Genomic DNA, 13,676 nt, shown 5'->3' on the forward strand with positions numbered 1-13,676 from the left:
CGCGTCTCCTGTGGCGCCTGCCCCCGCGCTTCGCAGGTGGCACATCCCTGGTCAGGGAGGGCCCCTGGAGCGGGGCACGGCAGCCCTCTCCAGCATCCCTGCCTGGAGTCCCATGGACAGAGGAGCCTGGCGGGCTGCAGTCCACACAGGGTCGCAGAGGGTTGGACACGACTGCAGCGGCTTAGCAGGCATGCCTGCTCCGCCCAACATAAATTCCTCCTAGCCTAACAATGCCGCATACCCTTTTCCTCAAGAAAGGCTTCACACATACTCCACCCCTTTCCTGGACCCCTATCAGGCTACACCCCACCCCCACCCCAACACAGCACTCTTTCACCCCCAATTCTGCGGGCTCAGGTTTCCATTCCCCCCCATTTGCGGGGAAGCTTGGTCAATCCTGATTCCATTATCGAAAGATTTCCAAGACCCTGGACTCGCAGGTGATTAAGGCTGGAGCCGGAGCTGCCCTCTCAGCTTCACTAATGGAGTGCCGCTGTGAGAGAGACTGCCTAATCAGATCAGCTCTCATTTCTAGACTCTCAGGTGGCCCCATCCCACCAGAAGAGACTGGAAACCAAGGCTTGTCCAGCCGGGAACAGCACAGGCTGTACCTGGAGACTGGCTTCCCAGCTGAAGGGTCAGAGTGCAGTCGACACCAAGAGTGAGAGCCATACAGCAGGGGGAGAGAGAAGGCCTAAGGCCGATTTCCAAAGTCAGTTCCCTTTATTAAATGTTCATTTTCCACAGACCAGAAATACAAAATAAAAGTAGAAATAGGCCCCAGTTAGGAGCTACAGACCTGCCCTCACAGGACCCCTGCCTGCGGCAACTTGTAGAGGACAAGCAGCAGCTATACCCCAAAGGGCGGGAAGGCAGGGGGCGCGGTGGGATCCAGCCCTGCCCTGGCCCCCACCGGATGTCTCCCCAGATTATAAACAGCCACTTTCTGAAGCCGCAGGGTGAGACGCCTCCCGTGCGGCCCCAGGGAAGTGCAGGCTAGCGGGAAAGCTTGTTCAGATGGCACAGAACCCAAGGATTGCATTTCATAGGAGAAAACAGGTACCAAAACACGGGTGGGGAGACTGGGGCTGGGACGGGGCAAGCCCCAGGAGACACAATCGTCCTCTCTATTCATCAGATCCTGATGCTGAGTCTTCCGAGCTGGGGGGAGTACTGGCTAGTTCCTCTTCTTCAGAGTCCTGAAAGCCAAAGCTCTCTTACAGGGGAGAAGTAGAGTCCAGGCCACCCTCCCCCGCAGCCACTTTTCAAGGAAGGACCCCCACTTGGCTACCCGCTCCCTGCACCCGTGTTAAGCCTTCAGAAGCACAGATTCCACCCACCCACTCCCCTTCGTTACCCCTCCGTCCAGGAGCGTCTGTCTGTCCCGCCACCAGCCCAGTGGCCCCCACCCTTCCAGGCCCCACGGCCCCCCAAGCCCAGCCGCACCTCACTCCGCCTTCTCTTCTTTTTGCTCTTGTTTTCTCCGGAAGAGCTCTCATCACTGGACACAAACTCCTTGCTCTTGAAGCTCTCGCTCAGCTGCCTTGATGAAGACTTCGACGATGAGCCCCGGGAGGGCGTGGATTTCTTCTCTGTCTTCACTTTGACTTTCTTCTTCTTCTTGGACTTATCCCTAGGTGAGCAAGAGGGAAGTGGGTGCTGGGCCCTTGGGTTCCCCACATCATCAGGGCCGAACCTCTCCTGGCTTTCCCAGGGCCTTTCCCAATCCCAGCCACACTGCCCAGCTCACGTACACAGCCAGGCGCGTCAGCCCCAAGCGCCCCAGGGGAGCTCATCATAACTGAATCACCGGAAGGATCAGGGGCTACAGCCTGAAGCAGCCCCATATGCAAAACTTGCTTAACGTCTGTTGTTGTTGAGTCACTAAGTCGTGTCCCACTCTTCTGAGAGCCCGCTGACTGTAGCCCACCAGGCTCCTCTGTCCATGGCATTTCCCAGGCAAGAGTACTGGGGCACGTCACCGTTTCCGTCTCTAAGGGGTCTTCTAATGCTTGTTACTTTACCTTTAAAACTGCATGTGAGTTATGCTCCATAACAACTAGTGTTAATCTCCCCCACACCTTGAAATAAAATTGAAGGAAAACGTGGCTCTTAGGAAAATGAGCCGTATTTATCCAAGTTACTTTCAGAAAGCCTCTAGCCCATTCCCCATACCTGGGCAACTGCCTACCCCAATCTGAGCAGCACTGCCCTACTGCAGTCAGAAGCATGCCTGTTAACACTCCAATTCTCAACCTGGAACTGCAGAAGTACCTGCCAGAAAAGCAGCTCCTCGGTCATTCTGTCCCCAGCTCTCACCTCTTGGAGGGCTCTCCACGGCCGCCTTCGTATTCCTTCATGGCTTTTTCATACTCCCGCCTGGCCTCCTCAGCCTTGCGATCCCACTCCTGTGTCACACAAGGAATGAAAAAAACAAACAAAAAAATTAGACCCCTGGCCCGATGCAGGCAAAACCTGCACAGAACCGTAGCCCTGGGCCCGCCCGCCTCCGTCAGGTCCCAGGGTCCGACGCTGTGTGTCCGCGGCTCCTTGCCTCCTTCTTCTCCTTGGACATTCCCTTCCAGATCTCGCCCGCCTTCTTGGAGAGGTCCGTGACGCTGATGCCCGGATGGTCCGACTTGATCTTCTCCCGGCTGGCATTTAGCCACAGCATGTAGGCGGACATGGGCCTCTTGGGGGCGTTGGGGTCCTTGCCCTTCTTTACCTGTGTAGGAACCCAGAGGCCATCAGCCACCTACTGCCCACAAAGCTCCACGTTCTCCCCAAGAGATGACCTGGACTTCCTTCTTAGAGGGACACAATGGAGAAAAGACTGCGCAGCCAGGCTAGACGGAGAGCCGCCAAGGATGGAGACCATGACCTCAGCACCCCAGCCTGAGCTCACACGGAACCCTCTCCTTGAGCTCCAAGGACAGAAACCTGCTCCTAATTTGGATCTCCCAGACGCTAATTGTCTCAAGGGCCATACTGAAAATTCTCCAGGCTCCTCCTCAAGGCCAGCGCCAGTGGTTACAAAACTAGGCCCAGCAGCACCAGTCCACAGGCCCTACTGGGGGGTGCTACAGAAAGACTGAAAGAGGATGGCCGCCCCCCACCGCCCGGCAGAGTCTGCACCTCCAGGGGCTTCTTGCGGCTCTTGCGGTCCTTGGCCATCTTGGCCTTCTTAAGCTGCTTCCGTTTCTTCTCTTCCCGGTCACTGTCACCCTCGTTACTGGAGGAGCTGGCGGAGGCGTTGCTGTCAAACCTGTCAAGGACAGCGGGGCTCAGAGAGAGAGGAGAGCCCCCCACCAGCTTAGGACAGGACAGCGAGCCCAAAGACTCCTGCCCAGAGAGCAGAGGCGGAGCAGGGCTGTGGCGCGCGGCCTCCTCTTGCTGACGTGCCTTCAACCACCTGGTCCGCCCCCGGGCCTTGGCAGCAGTTTCCTCCTTGAGTCCATCAACACGGGGGGCCTCTGCAGCTTTCTTGGGTCACGGCCTAACCCAGACCCCACACCCCTGGAGACGAAGCCGCGGTCTCATCTTGCCCAGAAAACGCCCCAGGTCCACTTCACCGCTTCTTCTGAGCTAACTGTTTTAACCCTGCAGTCTTCTCTGATGAAGAGATAATGAGCTACCATGTAAAAAGTGGGGGGGGCCACCTTCAGTCCAACCCAGTTCCCCTAAGCGGTCCCCTCCAACACACGTGCTCAGCTCTTCAGAAGATGGAGCCCCCTTACACCTGCATCACAGTGCGGAGCCGTTTCCAAGACATGTTCACAAGCATTTGCTCACTGACCTTCCCAAGTACGTAGCAAGCAGAACTAGTGTGCTCCAGCCGAGTTTTCTCTTTTTCTTTTTTCTGCTCAACCTTTGCTAATTCTTTTGGAACAAGAGAACTCCAATTCCCTGTTGGGAACCACCCAGCCCCATTCAGGGGGAGCCCACCCCAGCCACAGGCTCTAAGTGGGGTGGGGGGGGTGGTGGTGCATGGCTTAACTCTTAGTTCATCAGAGCACAGCTCAGAACTCAGACTCAGGAAGGGGAGGCAAGCACACCACCCACCACTGCTCTGAAAACAGCAGCGCTTCTGAGTGTTAACCCAGAGGACTTTGCCTGCCCCGTGCTGCTCAGGGTCATTTAGCAATGCATGCTCCCATCTAAAAATAAGGAAATCAGAAGTAAAAACTAATATTCCCCTCAACTTCCGAGCACCTGGATTCAGTCGTGGTGGTGGTGGTGGTGTAGTCGCTAAGTTGTGTCTCCTCTGTCCATGGGATTTTTCCAGGCAAGAATACTGGAGTGGGCTGCCATCCCCTTCTCCAGGAAATTGTCCCCACCCAGGGATGGAACCCGTAACTCCCGAATTGCAGGCGGATTCTTCAGACAGGCTCAGGTCCGTCTGAGCCACCTGGGAAGCCTTTGGATTCAGGTGCCTGAGCCCAATTCTATCACCAGACTCTCTGGTTACATGACCTAATAAAACTCACTCTTACGCGAAAATCAGTTTGAGTCATATTTCTGACATCGGCAATCGAGAGTCTCGATAGAGGAACTTCCCAGTGGGACACAGGTTTGATCCCTGCTCTGGGAAGATTCCAACACGCTGCAGAGCAGCTAAGCCCCGTGAGTCACAATTCCTGAAGCCCCTTGCACCCTAGAGCCCCTGCTCCAAAACAAGACAGACCACTGCAGTGAAAAGCCCACACCCCGAGAGCAGAGAGCAGCCCCTGCTCGCCGCAACCAGAGAAAGCCTGCACCCAGCGACGAACACCCAGCCCGGCCAAAAATAAAAATAAATAAAGTTTTTTTAAAGTAGTGATGGACACTACCATCTCACAGAGAAGACACAGAGATGCACCGCCTGACCCGAGGACCGCAGCTGGGAAGCGGGCAAGCTCTGCCCCTACCCCCATTCTCCACTGTCCTTTTCTGGTTTCAGGAGATGCTTTGCACTTACAAAGCATCCTGACAACTTTAAAACGTGTCCCTGTATCACTTCAACAGTGGTCGCTTTTCTACCCTCGGTCGGTAGGTAGCTCCGGGACTTGGGAACGCCCAGAGGTATTCCAGTCCCTGAAGCTTATGGGCCACCCTCACCCCGCCGAGTAGACCCACGACTCACTCCTCTGCGACGTCCTCCTCCTCTTCACCCGGGTTGAAGGACTCATCTGAAAAAGAGCACAGGCCGCGTGAGCTCTGCCCACCCCTACCCTCGGGACCCCGCCCCGCCCCCCCGCCAGGCCACCCACCAGTCTCCTCTCCCGAGTCGTCGCTGCTGTCGTTGGCGTTCTCCTCGCGGATCTTGCCTTCCTCCTTCATCCGCTCCAGGTAGGCGTCGTGCTGGTCTTCGTCCGAATCGGCGTATTCGTCGTAGTTGGGGTTCATGCCCTGCAGGGCGGGCGTGCGGCTCAGGGCCAGCCCACCGACCCGCGCCCGCGGAAGCCGTCCCCATGCCTGTGAGTAGCTCGGAGCAACCGCGCCTGGAGCCCCGGGACCGCGTGTCCACACACAGCTCAGCGCAGAGCGTCTGCCCGACTCCCTGCCAACCCGGTTAGTCCAAGCCCCTCCCGCGCCCGGCCCGCGGGGGGCCCCTGGGGGACTGCGGAGCCTGCTCTAAGGTCATGCCAGGAAACCTGTACCCGGAGGGGGAGGGTCTCACGCACCTCTTTTTTCTACAAAGGCGAGAAGAGAAGAGAGAGTGAAAAAGAAGCCACGCCAACCCCAGCCCCTTCCCCGACAGAACAGGCAAGGCTCCTCCCAAGCACGCCCAGGTACCTCTTTCAGCCCTCGGTTTTTGATGTTGAGCTTCTTGGCGTTGACAAAGTCGAACAGCTTGCCGTACTCCTCCCTGAGAGGAGAGGGGCCCGTTACCCAGTGGGCAGGTCCGACACGGGGTGGGCTGTGGGCTGTCTCGACACCCCCCAGGGGCCGCACGGACCGAGGGGCCCAAACCCTCGACAGCTCAATCACACCCGGGATCTCAGAGACCCCCGGCGGACAATAGGCAGAGAAGAGTCAGACGCTGGTCTTGAAAACTTACAGGATCTTAAGATTTCAGGGGAAGAAAACACAGGAAGGAGTGTGTGCCTGTCCACCAACACGCACTAGCAGCGGGGAGGCAGGCTGGGCGTTCTGCTAGTCTGCAACCCAGCCTTCTGGAGAAGGCAATGGCACCCCACTCCAGTACTCCTGCCTGGAGAATCCTATGGGCAGAGGAGGCTGGTGGGCTGCAGTCCATGGGATCGCTAGGAGTCGGACACGACTGAACGACTTCACTTTCACTTTTCACTTTCATGCATTGGAGAAGGAAATGGCAACCCACTCCAACATTCTTGCCTGGAGAACCCCAGGGACAGGGGAGCCTGGTGGGCTGCCGTCTACGGGGTTGCACAGAGTCGGACACGACTGAAGCGACTTAGCAGCAGCAGCAACCCAGCCTTCTCAGGCTGTTATGAAGGTTGACTGTAAATGTGTCTGTGAAACATGTAGCCCCCAGCCAGCATTCAGTGAACAGCTGCTGTGTTCTCGGGCATGGAGATCATTCAAGGAAAGGAGGAGACAGCATTTCCATTGTGCGGGGAGAGGAGGAGGACTAGTACCAAACACACACGACACTCAGATTTTTTTAAGTACAGAAAGCAAGCAATACAGCGGCTGCCGAAGGCTAAGCACCCCAATAGAGAAGGCCAAGTTCCAGGCAGCAGAAGAGAAACTGCTCAAGGCTCGACACATCAGAGGAGTCGACGGCCTGGAGAGGCCGGGCCACCCAGTGGAGGCGGCTGGGTCAGGGCCAGGGTGCCCGGGAGGGCTGGGCAGAGGCGCTCACCTCTCAATGCTGCTGAAGGTGTACTGGGTGCCCTGCTTGGTCTCAATTTCAAAGTCAAAGGAACGCGTGGTGGTGGTCCCGCGGGCGAAGTTGACAAAGGAGATCTCGTCGAAGCGGATGTGCACGGGCGGCTTGTGGACGTAGATGAAGCCCCGCTCCAGGGGGTACAACAGCCCCGAGCTGGCCTTGTAGGAGCAGGTGATGCACTGGGCCCCCGAGTGCCTGGGGAGGGGGCGCGGTCAGTGCCGCCTGGGCAGCCGCCTGGGCAGCATGCCCCAAGCCCCCCGGTGTGTAAGCCTCAGGGGGGCTGCCCCCTCCAGCGACCGCCCACCCAGGGCCCCACGGGGCGGCGTTCCCAGCAGGGGCTCACCTGGGAGCGCACCTCCCCACCCCCCCATGGCAGGCAGCAGCCCAGGCGGGCACGCTCACCCTTGGAAGTTGCCCGGGACCGTGATCTTGCGGTTCACCAGCGCTTTCATGACCCGGCTGACCATCTCGTAGAGGGATCCTGACATGTTCTTGGTGAGCCGCCCCTCGAAGCGCTTCTCCACCTCCTCCCTGAGGACAGCAAGAGGCGGGCGGGGTCGCTGCGGGCTTCCGCCTGCCTGCCCACACGCCTGCCCCTGCTCAGGCGGGGGACAGCCTCACTCACTCGTTCATGTTGAGCGTCAGGGAGATGTCCTCGTCCTTGGAGAAAAGCAGGATGAGGAAGTGGTAGCGAGTCTGACCCTGCTTGATGGGAGGGTCCAGGCTGATCTGCGGGGGTAAGGACCGACCGGGTTCAGCACCAGCCAGGGCTCGGAGGACCAGCAGGTGAACTAGACGGACGTGGGCGACCTCTGCCTCCCAAGGACCCAGCGGGCCCCAGGGGTTCCAGCTTACCACGAAGAACATCTGGCGCTGGTCCTTGTGGGGCAGCAGGAAGAGCCGCAGCACCGTGGTGTAGGGGATCTTATAGTCGAAGGTCTTGCCGTGCAGGTGCAGGAAGGTGGGGTAGATGCGGATGTCGTAGCGGCCTCGGGGCGTCAGACACTGCAGCTCCCGGAAGATGCAGATGGCGTCTCCAGTGGCCTGGATCACGTCCGCCTTCGACAGCACGTTCTGGGCGAAGGCCTGCCGAAGCACACGCGGGTCATGGAGCCGCTGGGAGCTGGCTGCGGGGTTATCGGGGCCCGCTCAGCACCGCGGAAAGCCTCACCTCGACGGGGTCCACGCCGTCCTCCTGGGTGGGCGGCACGTAGAAGCGCACCTCCATGAGGGAGACCTCCGCGTCATCGTTCTGGTGGAACTCCAGCGTCACCTCGTTCTTGCCGGTGGTGCACTGAGACACGTTGCTGAGAGGGATCTCGAAGACTGGCTGGTCGCCAATGTCGAAGGAAAGCAGCTGCCCTGTGGGGAAAAGGCGGACGACCCATCCACAGGCTCTTCCCCTGGCTCAGCGTAAACTGCGCTCCCACCAGACTGCAGCTTCCCTACGGAGAGGGCCCGGGGGCTGTCTGTTTCTCCCAGACCCTCTAATACGCCGCTGGTCCTCGATAAACACACAGTCATTTACAAACGGACAGGCGATCAGAGGCAGTGGCAGAGAGAGAGCAAGACGAGTCAAAGGGAGAAATCTTCCATCTTTCCTCCTCCCCGAAAACTCAACCTCCCGCAGGACTCACCACCAAACTTCACAGTTCCCCAGTTCCAACCCTTCACACACAGGTCCTTCTCCATTAGCTCCAGGCGATAGTGAGTTTTGAAGAAATCAGAGAGTTTCTCAAACTCCTGTAGGGAGGGGAAAGAGAACCAGCCCAGTAAACTCCTGATGGCCTGAACACAAACTTGAACGTTCTGGGATTATCTGTTTCTGAGAAGCTGTCCCAGTATACCTTGTATCAGAAATCCTTGCTGACTTAATCACAGCTATAAAACTGTGTAAAAGACTGTTGGAAGAGGTTATTTCTGGGTTATTTCTCAGCCTGGGGGAGGAATACAGTAAGGGGCTGACATTCCCAGTTAGGGGTCTCGCAATGTCTCTTCTGAGTTTGTACGGGTACTGCTTTAGCGAAAATGGAAACGAAAATGAAGTAGTTTTGAATGCACGCAGGTCACAATGGAAAAACAAAACCCAAACTAAAGCATCACGTAAGACCCAGAACCTGGATAAAGACAACAGAGAGAAGCCACCAAAAAAAAAAAATCAAAACAGTAGAAAAACTTCTGGAGTTAGGCCACAAAGAAAAGTCCTGAGACTGACCCAGAACTGAACGTTGACTGCTTAATGGCTTCACTGGTCCTGCTGTGAGGCGCCCAAACCAGCGACCGCAGTTACCAGAAGAAGGGGTAACTGTCGGTCTAGAGCGTTAGAACTAAAGGAGATACACAGTCAAGAGGGGGCGATGGCAACAGGGCGTCTCACCGACTCCCGGAAGCCATCGTACTTATAGACGTGGCCATTCTTCGTCAGCAGTTTAAGCCCGTGGCCCAGAGCCACCCGGCGCCAGATGCCTTCGGTCAGCTCCCCGGCCTGGATGTTGTCCACTTTGCCCGTCTTACTGTTCTTAAAGATGATGCCCTGGCGGCTCAGCCTCAGCCGACCATCATTCTGTGGGGGAAACAGGCCCAAATGTGTGGGGATGCCGCAGCGCAGCAGCCCAGGGTCAGTCCCACCCGGCGCCCCGTCTGGGCCCGCCTGACATCCACAGCAGCAGCCGGGGGGAGCGCTGAGGGCGACAAGCCCGCTAGGACCCTCGGGCTCTAATCCTGGCTCAGGCATCCACAACCCTTGCAGGGTCTCAGAGTTTCCAGGCTCCCGGACTGGGTATAGCAGCTGTGGGGCCCTTCAAGCGGACCTGATTCTGGTCCTTTCCCTGGGTACCGCTTCTCAGCTGGGGGGAACCCAAGGCACACACGGGTACTCTGACCCCTTTTCCAAACCAGCATGCCCATTCAGAGCATGGGCATGATCAGTGGCCCTGCAGGTCCACTCCCCTCCCTCCGCGGGGCCCTTCTCACCATGGAGCCCTTCACCTCCTGATACACGTCGTTGAACTCCAGAGTTTCTGCCATGCTGACCTAGCCCTGTTGGTACCACCGAAACTCCTGGGTGTGCGCGCAGATGGAGGGCGCGCTGGGGATCTGGATTCGAGAGGGAGAGAGGTGGTAGGAAGGACAGCCGCTCACGGTGCCCCCGGATGGGCCCGTTTCGCCGGGCATGCGTCCTATCTCCTCCGCCCGGGGGCCCGGGCCCAGTCCTGGGGTGCCGGGCCCATTCCTTGGGGGTGCCGGGCCTGCCCCAAGAAGTGCTGAAACACCCCCCACACACACCCGACACCCTCCCTGGGCGCTGCACCGGGCGCCGCGGCACCGAGCAGCGCAGCCCCCCGGGGCCGGCCGACTCAGCGCGCGAGGCGCCCCCGCAGGGCCCCCCAGCGCCCCCAGACCCGTAGCTCCCCCGCCCCCCAAAATGGACTCGCTCGCGGCCGGCCGCCTCCAACGCGGGCCGGCCCACCGCGCGCACCCCGCGGGGGAGCCGGGCCCGCGCCCTGCACGCGGCCGGCGACCACCCACCTCCTCGGGCCGGAGCCTCGCGGCCGCCGGCGCCCGGGCGGTAGGCGCGCCGGGGCGGGGGGACGGCGCGGGCGGGGGGCGGGCAGGGGCGCTGGGCAGGCTCTTCCCGCGTGCGCGGCCCCGCGTCCCGCCACCGGAAGCGCTGGCCACAGAGACGGCGGCCGGCTAGAGAGGCGCCGCCCAAGAGGCGGCCGGCTAGAGCGCCCGCGGCGCCGGAGGACCCGCGGGGCGCGCCGGGCCCCGCCCTCCCGCGCCACCGCTGACCCCGGACCCGCCCGCCCCCCCCCCCCCCCGGCGCTGCCCCCGATCCTCGGGCCCGGAAATTCGGGGCCCCTTAAACGCTAAAGACGTCTGGGCTTTTCAAAAGAGAATTTGCGTAGTGTTTTTATCAGACTGTGCCCCGAAGCGCGTGGCCCTTGCAATCAGCGCGTGTGTCTCCTATACAATAGTGGTTTCTGCGAAGCAGAAAGGAGTCTGACCCAAGAAGGAAAAGATTGGAGGAGTTGTGAAGAGAAGTGCCCCCTCCCACTGGCTTCTAGGAGAATGCAGGCGTTGATGTCACTGTGACTGCACCGCCCTCCCCTGTCCAGAGAGGACCGGGTCCTTTTGCAAATGAGCTCGCTGCACCCCCGAAACTTCCAGCAGCCCCTGCAAGTTGTGAATTGCCTGGAAGGGGCTGGCCAGCGGCCATGCCAAGTTCAAGCGCTGGTGTCAAGTTAATCACGGAGCCACAGCTGCTTTGAAAGCCTATCACCCTGGCACTGCGGAAGCCAGCCACCCCCACACCCCCACCTTCTAGAGTCCTAGGGTGCATCTTGCAAAATCAGAGGCGGCCGGACTTAGGAGAGATGTCTGGGTTTCTCCGCTCCAACCTCTTTTTGCAGATGGGGAAAACAGGCCCTTAAGGGAGTAGCCCTGGGGTCTCAGTTGGCAACAGAGCTGAAGACAGATTTACGTACCACGGTCTAGCTCTCCTCTGTCATCCTCACCGTGACTCTACATTCAGAATGACTGACGATATGTGTCGTGCATGGAGACATAAGGGCAGAATGTTGAACATTTCTCTGACAGTCTGACCTGCAGTTCCACCAGTAGCCTTGATTCTGGGACAAGAGGCAATGTAAGCGCACCATTGTTCCCTGAACTCATGGCTTTACCCTCTGGGTGATGGCTGTTCCCACACTCTCTAGCAACATAAATTCAGCTAGATTCAATAAACATGCATTGAGCTCCAACACGGTGGTAGGATTTGAGGAAACTAGCAAGCAAGATGGAAACAGCTCCAAGCTTCCAGGAGCGTGTAATTAAACAGATGATTCGGATAAATACACTGACAGACAGTAAAACAACCCCCAAAAAACACCCAGCGTTACAATGCAATGCTGGAGGTAGAAGTCCAGCCGCTGCCGGGTGAACAGGAAATAGAAACCAAGCGACTCTTTAGTTACCCTCTCCCGTGAGACCAGGAGAGAGGTTCAGGAGACCACCCCTCCCCCAACCCATGCTGTTGATGGCAGCTCTTGGAAAGGGGAATTGAGCGCTGTAGGAAGACAGGAATGAACTCAGCTCAAGCAGGCTGCTAGGTGGGTGGGGTGGGGTATTGCCAGGGGCTTTCAGGAGAGCGTGGAGCAGCTGGTGAGCTGGGATGGAGACGCGGCACAAGAGAACAGAACCGAAGCAGTAGACAGAGTGCAGATAAAGCCTAAGTCCCAGAGGGCCCCAGCCAGCTGCATCCCAAGCAATCAGGAGCCTGGGATTGGAGACCCCACCCCTGCCGTGACATCACAGGAGAGTGGGGTGGAGACCAACAAAAAGGGGGTCCCCCACCCTGGCCTTGGACTCTTGGCAGCCCAGAGGGTGGAGAGCAGAGAGAGGCTGAGCCCCGAGCTAGGGTTGCCTGACTTAAAGGAACAGGCTCCTCAAGCCCCCTCTAAGCCGCTCCCCCTCCCAGCCTCCATCCGGATGACCCCTCCGTCCTGAGACCACCATCGGGTCTCTCCTTAGGGGTCATTCTCTCAGCATGAACTGCGTCTCAGATTTCTTCACCTACGAGACCACCAAGTCGGTGGTCGTGAAGAGCTGGACCATTGGGATCATCAACCGAGCGGTTCAGCTTCTCATCATCTCCTACTTCGTGGGGTGAGTCTCTGGCCCCCCAGGACCTAGAAACCTGAAGTCCTAGCAACCCCGAGGGCTGCCCTGAGTCCCGTCCTCCCCCGCCTGCCCTCAGCGTTGCTGCCCAGCTGCCTAAGTGTCTCCCCTTTTGGGGGGCAGCAGCCTCATCTGTGGGGACCTGTCCCAGGCACTGGCCTCCGCTGCCGTCATTGGGGAGTTCTTTTTCCCACTAAACCCTCCAGAGCTGGACCGTGGCCATCACCCTGAGGAGGGGGGCTCTTGCCCTTCCACCATCTCCCCTTCCCTCTCTCGTCTCCCCCAGCCCCAGCCCCAGCCAGAGAACAGACCCATTGCCTTCAGTCAACTCTTCAGGGGTCTCGGAAAGATGAGGGAGCCAGGGGAAGGCAATGAGACAAGGGAGTCGGCGACAGGTTGACCAGGTGGATGGTGGAGAGGGCTCAGAGAAGGGGCGGGCTGGGCAAGATGCTGCAAGAACGTGGAAGAGGAGCCCTCGATCTCTGACTGCAGGACCGGGGGGGGTGGCGTTGGAGTGGGGGACCCTGCCCCTGTGGGGGGGCGGGCGGTGGGCAGAAACGAGTGCAAACACCCCTCAAGGAAAGATTTACTGCAGAGAAAGGAGGCTTTCCTGAGCATGACATGGGGACCGCCCCCCCCAAGGACCAGAAATACTCCCCTCTGTCAGAGAACATCAATGCCCTACGTCCACCTGACTTCATGCCCTAGAATCCACCCTGGGAGTTGCTTAAGAGCCAGGAAGGTCCGAACACCCCTTCTTGGCCCCCACCTCTTGCAGGTACACAACGCACACACGTACACACATGTATTCACAAAGGTTCATGAAACAGACAATGGCCGGGGGGGAAACACAGGTTCTGTCCTTCTCGTGGTCATTCGAATCAGGAAAGCGGGACAGAAACCTCGGAAGTCTGTTCTTTTTTCCTGGCATTCGGTCTCTAGCCTCATGCTGTTCCTTGATACAACGAGTCTGCATGTGGGGGACAGAAAGCCACCCATGACCGTCAGGATTTCATGCAGGGAGGTCAAAGGAGGCCCATGTGCGTGAGGGCTGGGGCCGTGGGAGTGGACCTGCTGGCCCGCCAGGCCGGAGTAGCGCGTGGAGAGATGGGTGGACGTGGATGAAGGAAATTTTTAGCAGCTC

The 13,676-nt window shown here is 58.8% G+C and overlaps 2 protein-coding genes across 3 annotated transcripts in view; one reads left to right on the forward strand and one right to left on the reverse strand.

Moving 5' to 3' along the window:
- Nucleotides 1–735: 735 nt before the first annotated feature.
- On the reverse strand, nucleotides 736–10,438 carry SSRP1 (structure specific recognition protein 1). Of its 2 annotated transcripts, none has more exons than XM_068988300.1 (17): nucleotides 10,382–10,438; nucleotides 9,827–9,949; nucleotides 9,231–9,416; nucleotides 8,491–8,596; nucleotides 8,025–8,215; nucleotides 7,709–7,939; nucleotides 7,479–7,513; nucleotides 7,256–7,384; nucleotides 6,827–7,048; nucleotides 5,776–5,848; nucleotides 5,250–5,388; nucleotides 5,123–5,168; nucleotides 3,136–3,265; nucleotides 2,555–2,725; nucleotides 2,320–2,408; nucleotides 1,447–1,633; nucleotides 736–1,199 (listed from the first exon to the last, which is right to left on the reverse strand). In XM_068988300.1, exons 2-17 carry the CDS (start codon nucleotides 9,878–9,880, stop codon nucleotides 1,128–1,130), a joined length of 2,061 nt encoding a protein of 686 aa, XP_068844401.1. In that variant the 5' UTR covers nucleotides 9,881–9,949; nucleotides 10,382–10,438; the 3' UTR covers nucleotides 736–1,127. The 2 variants fall into 2 exon arrangements, with proteins under 2 accessions (XP_068844401.1, XP_068844400.1); XM_068988299.1 differs by having other exon boundaries at nucleotides 7,479–7,582.
- A 1,963-nt stretch (nucleotides 10,439–12,401) lies between these two features.
- Nucleotides 12,402–13,676, forward strand: part of P2RX3 (purinergic receptor P2X 3) — a 32,850-nt gene continuing 31,575 nt past the window's right edge. The window contains exon 1 of the mRNA XM_068988977.1: nucleotides 12,402–12,520. Within this exon, the coding sequence (XP_068845078.1) occupies nucleotides 12,402–12,520 (119 nt within the window). The remainder of the gene's footprint in view (nucleotides 12,521–13,676) is intronic.

This window comes from Capricornis sumatraensis, chromosome 16 (assembly GCF_032405125.1).
Source record: "Capricornis sumatraensis isolate serow.1 chromosome 16, serow.2, whole genome shotgun sequence".
NCBI lineage: Eukaryota > Metazoa > Chordata > Mammalia > Artiodactyla > Bovidae > Capricornis > Capricornis sumatraensis.

Excerpts from the sequence above, each read along its gene's own strand:
- SSRP1 (XM_068988299.1), bottom strand. The coding sequence starts at position 9,880 with ATGGCAGAAACTCTGGAGTTCAACGACGTGTATCAGGAGGTGAAGGGC. Across the intron at positions 7,583-7,708 it reads AGCGCCAGATGTTCTTCGTG|ATCAGCCTGGACCCTCCCAT; the intron begins GTAAGCTGGAAC and ends TTACCCCCGCAG. Across the intron at positions 3,266-5,122 it reads GAGGAGGACGTCGCAGAGGA|GTTTGACAGCAACGCCTCCG; the intron begins GTGAGTCGTGGG and ends TGTCCTTGACAG.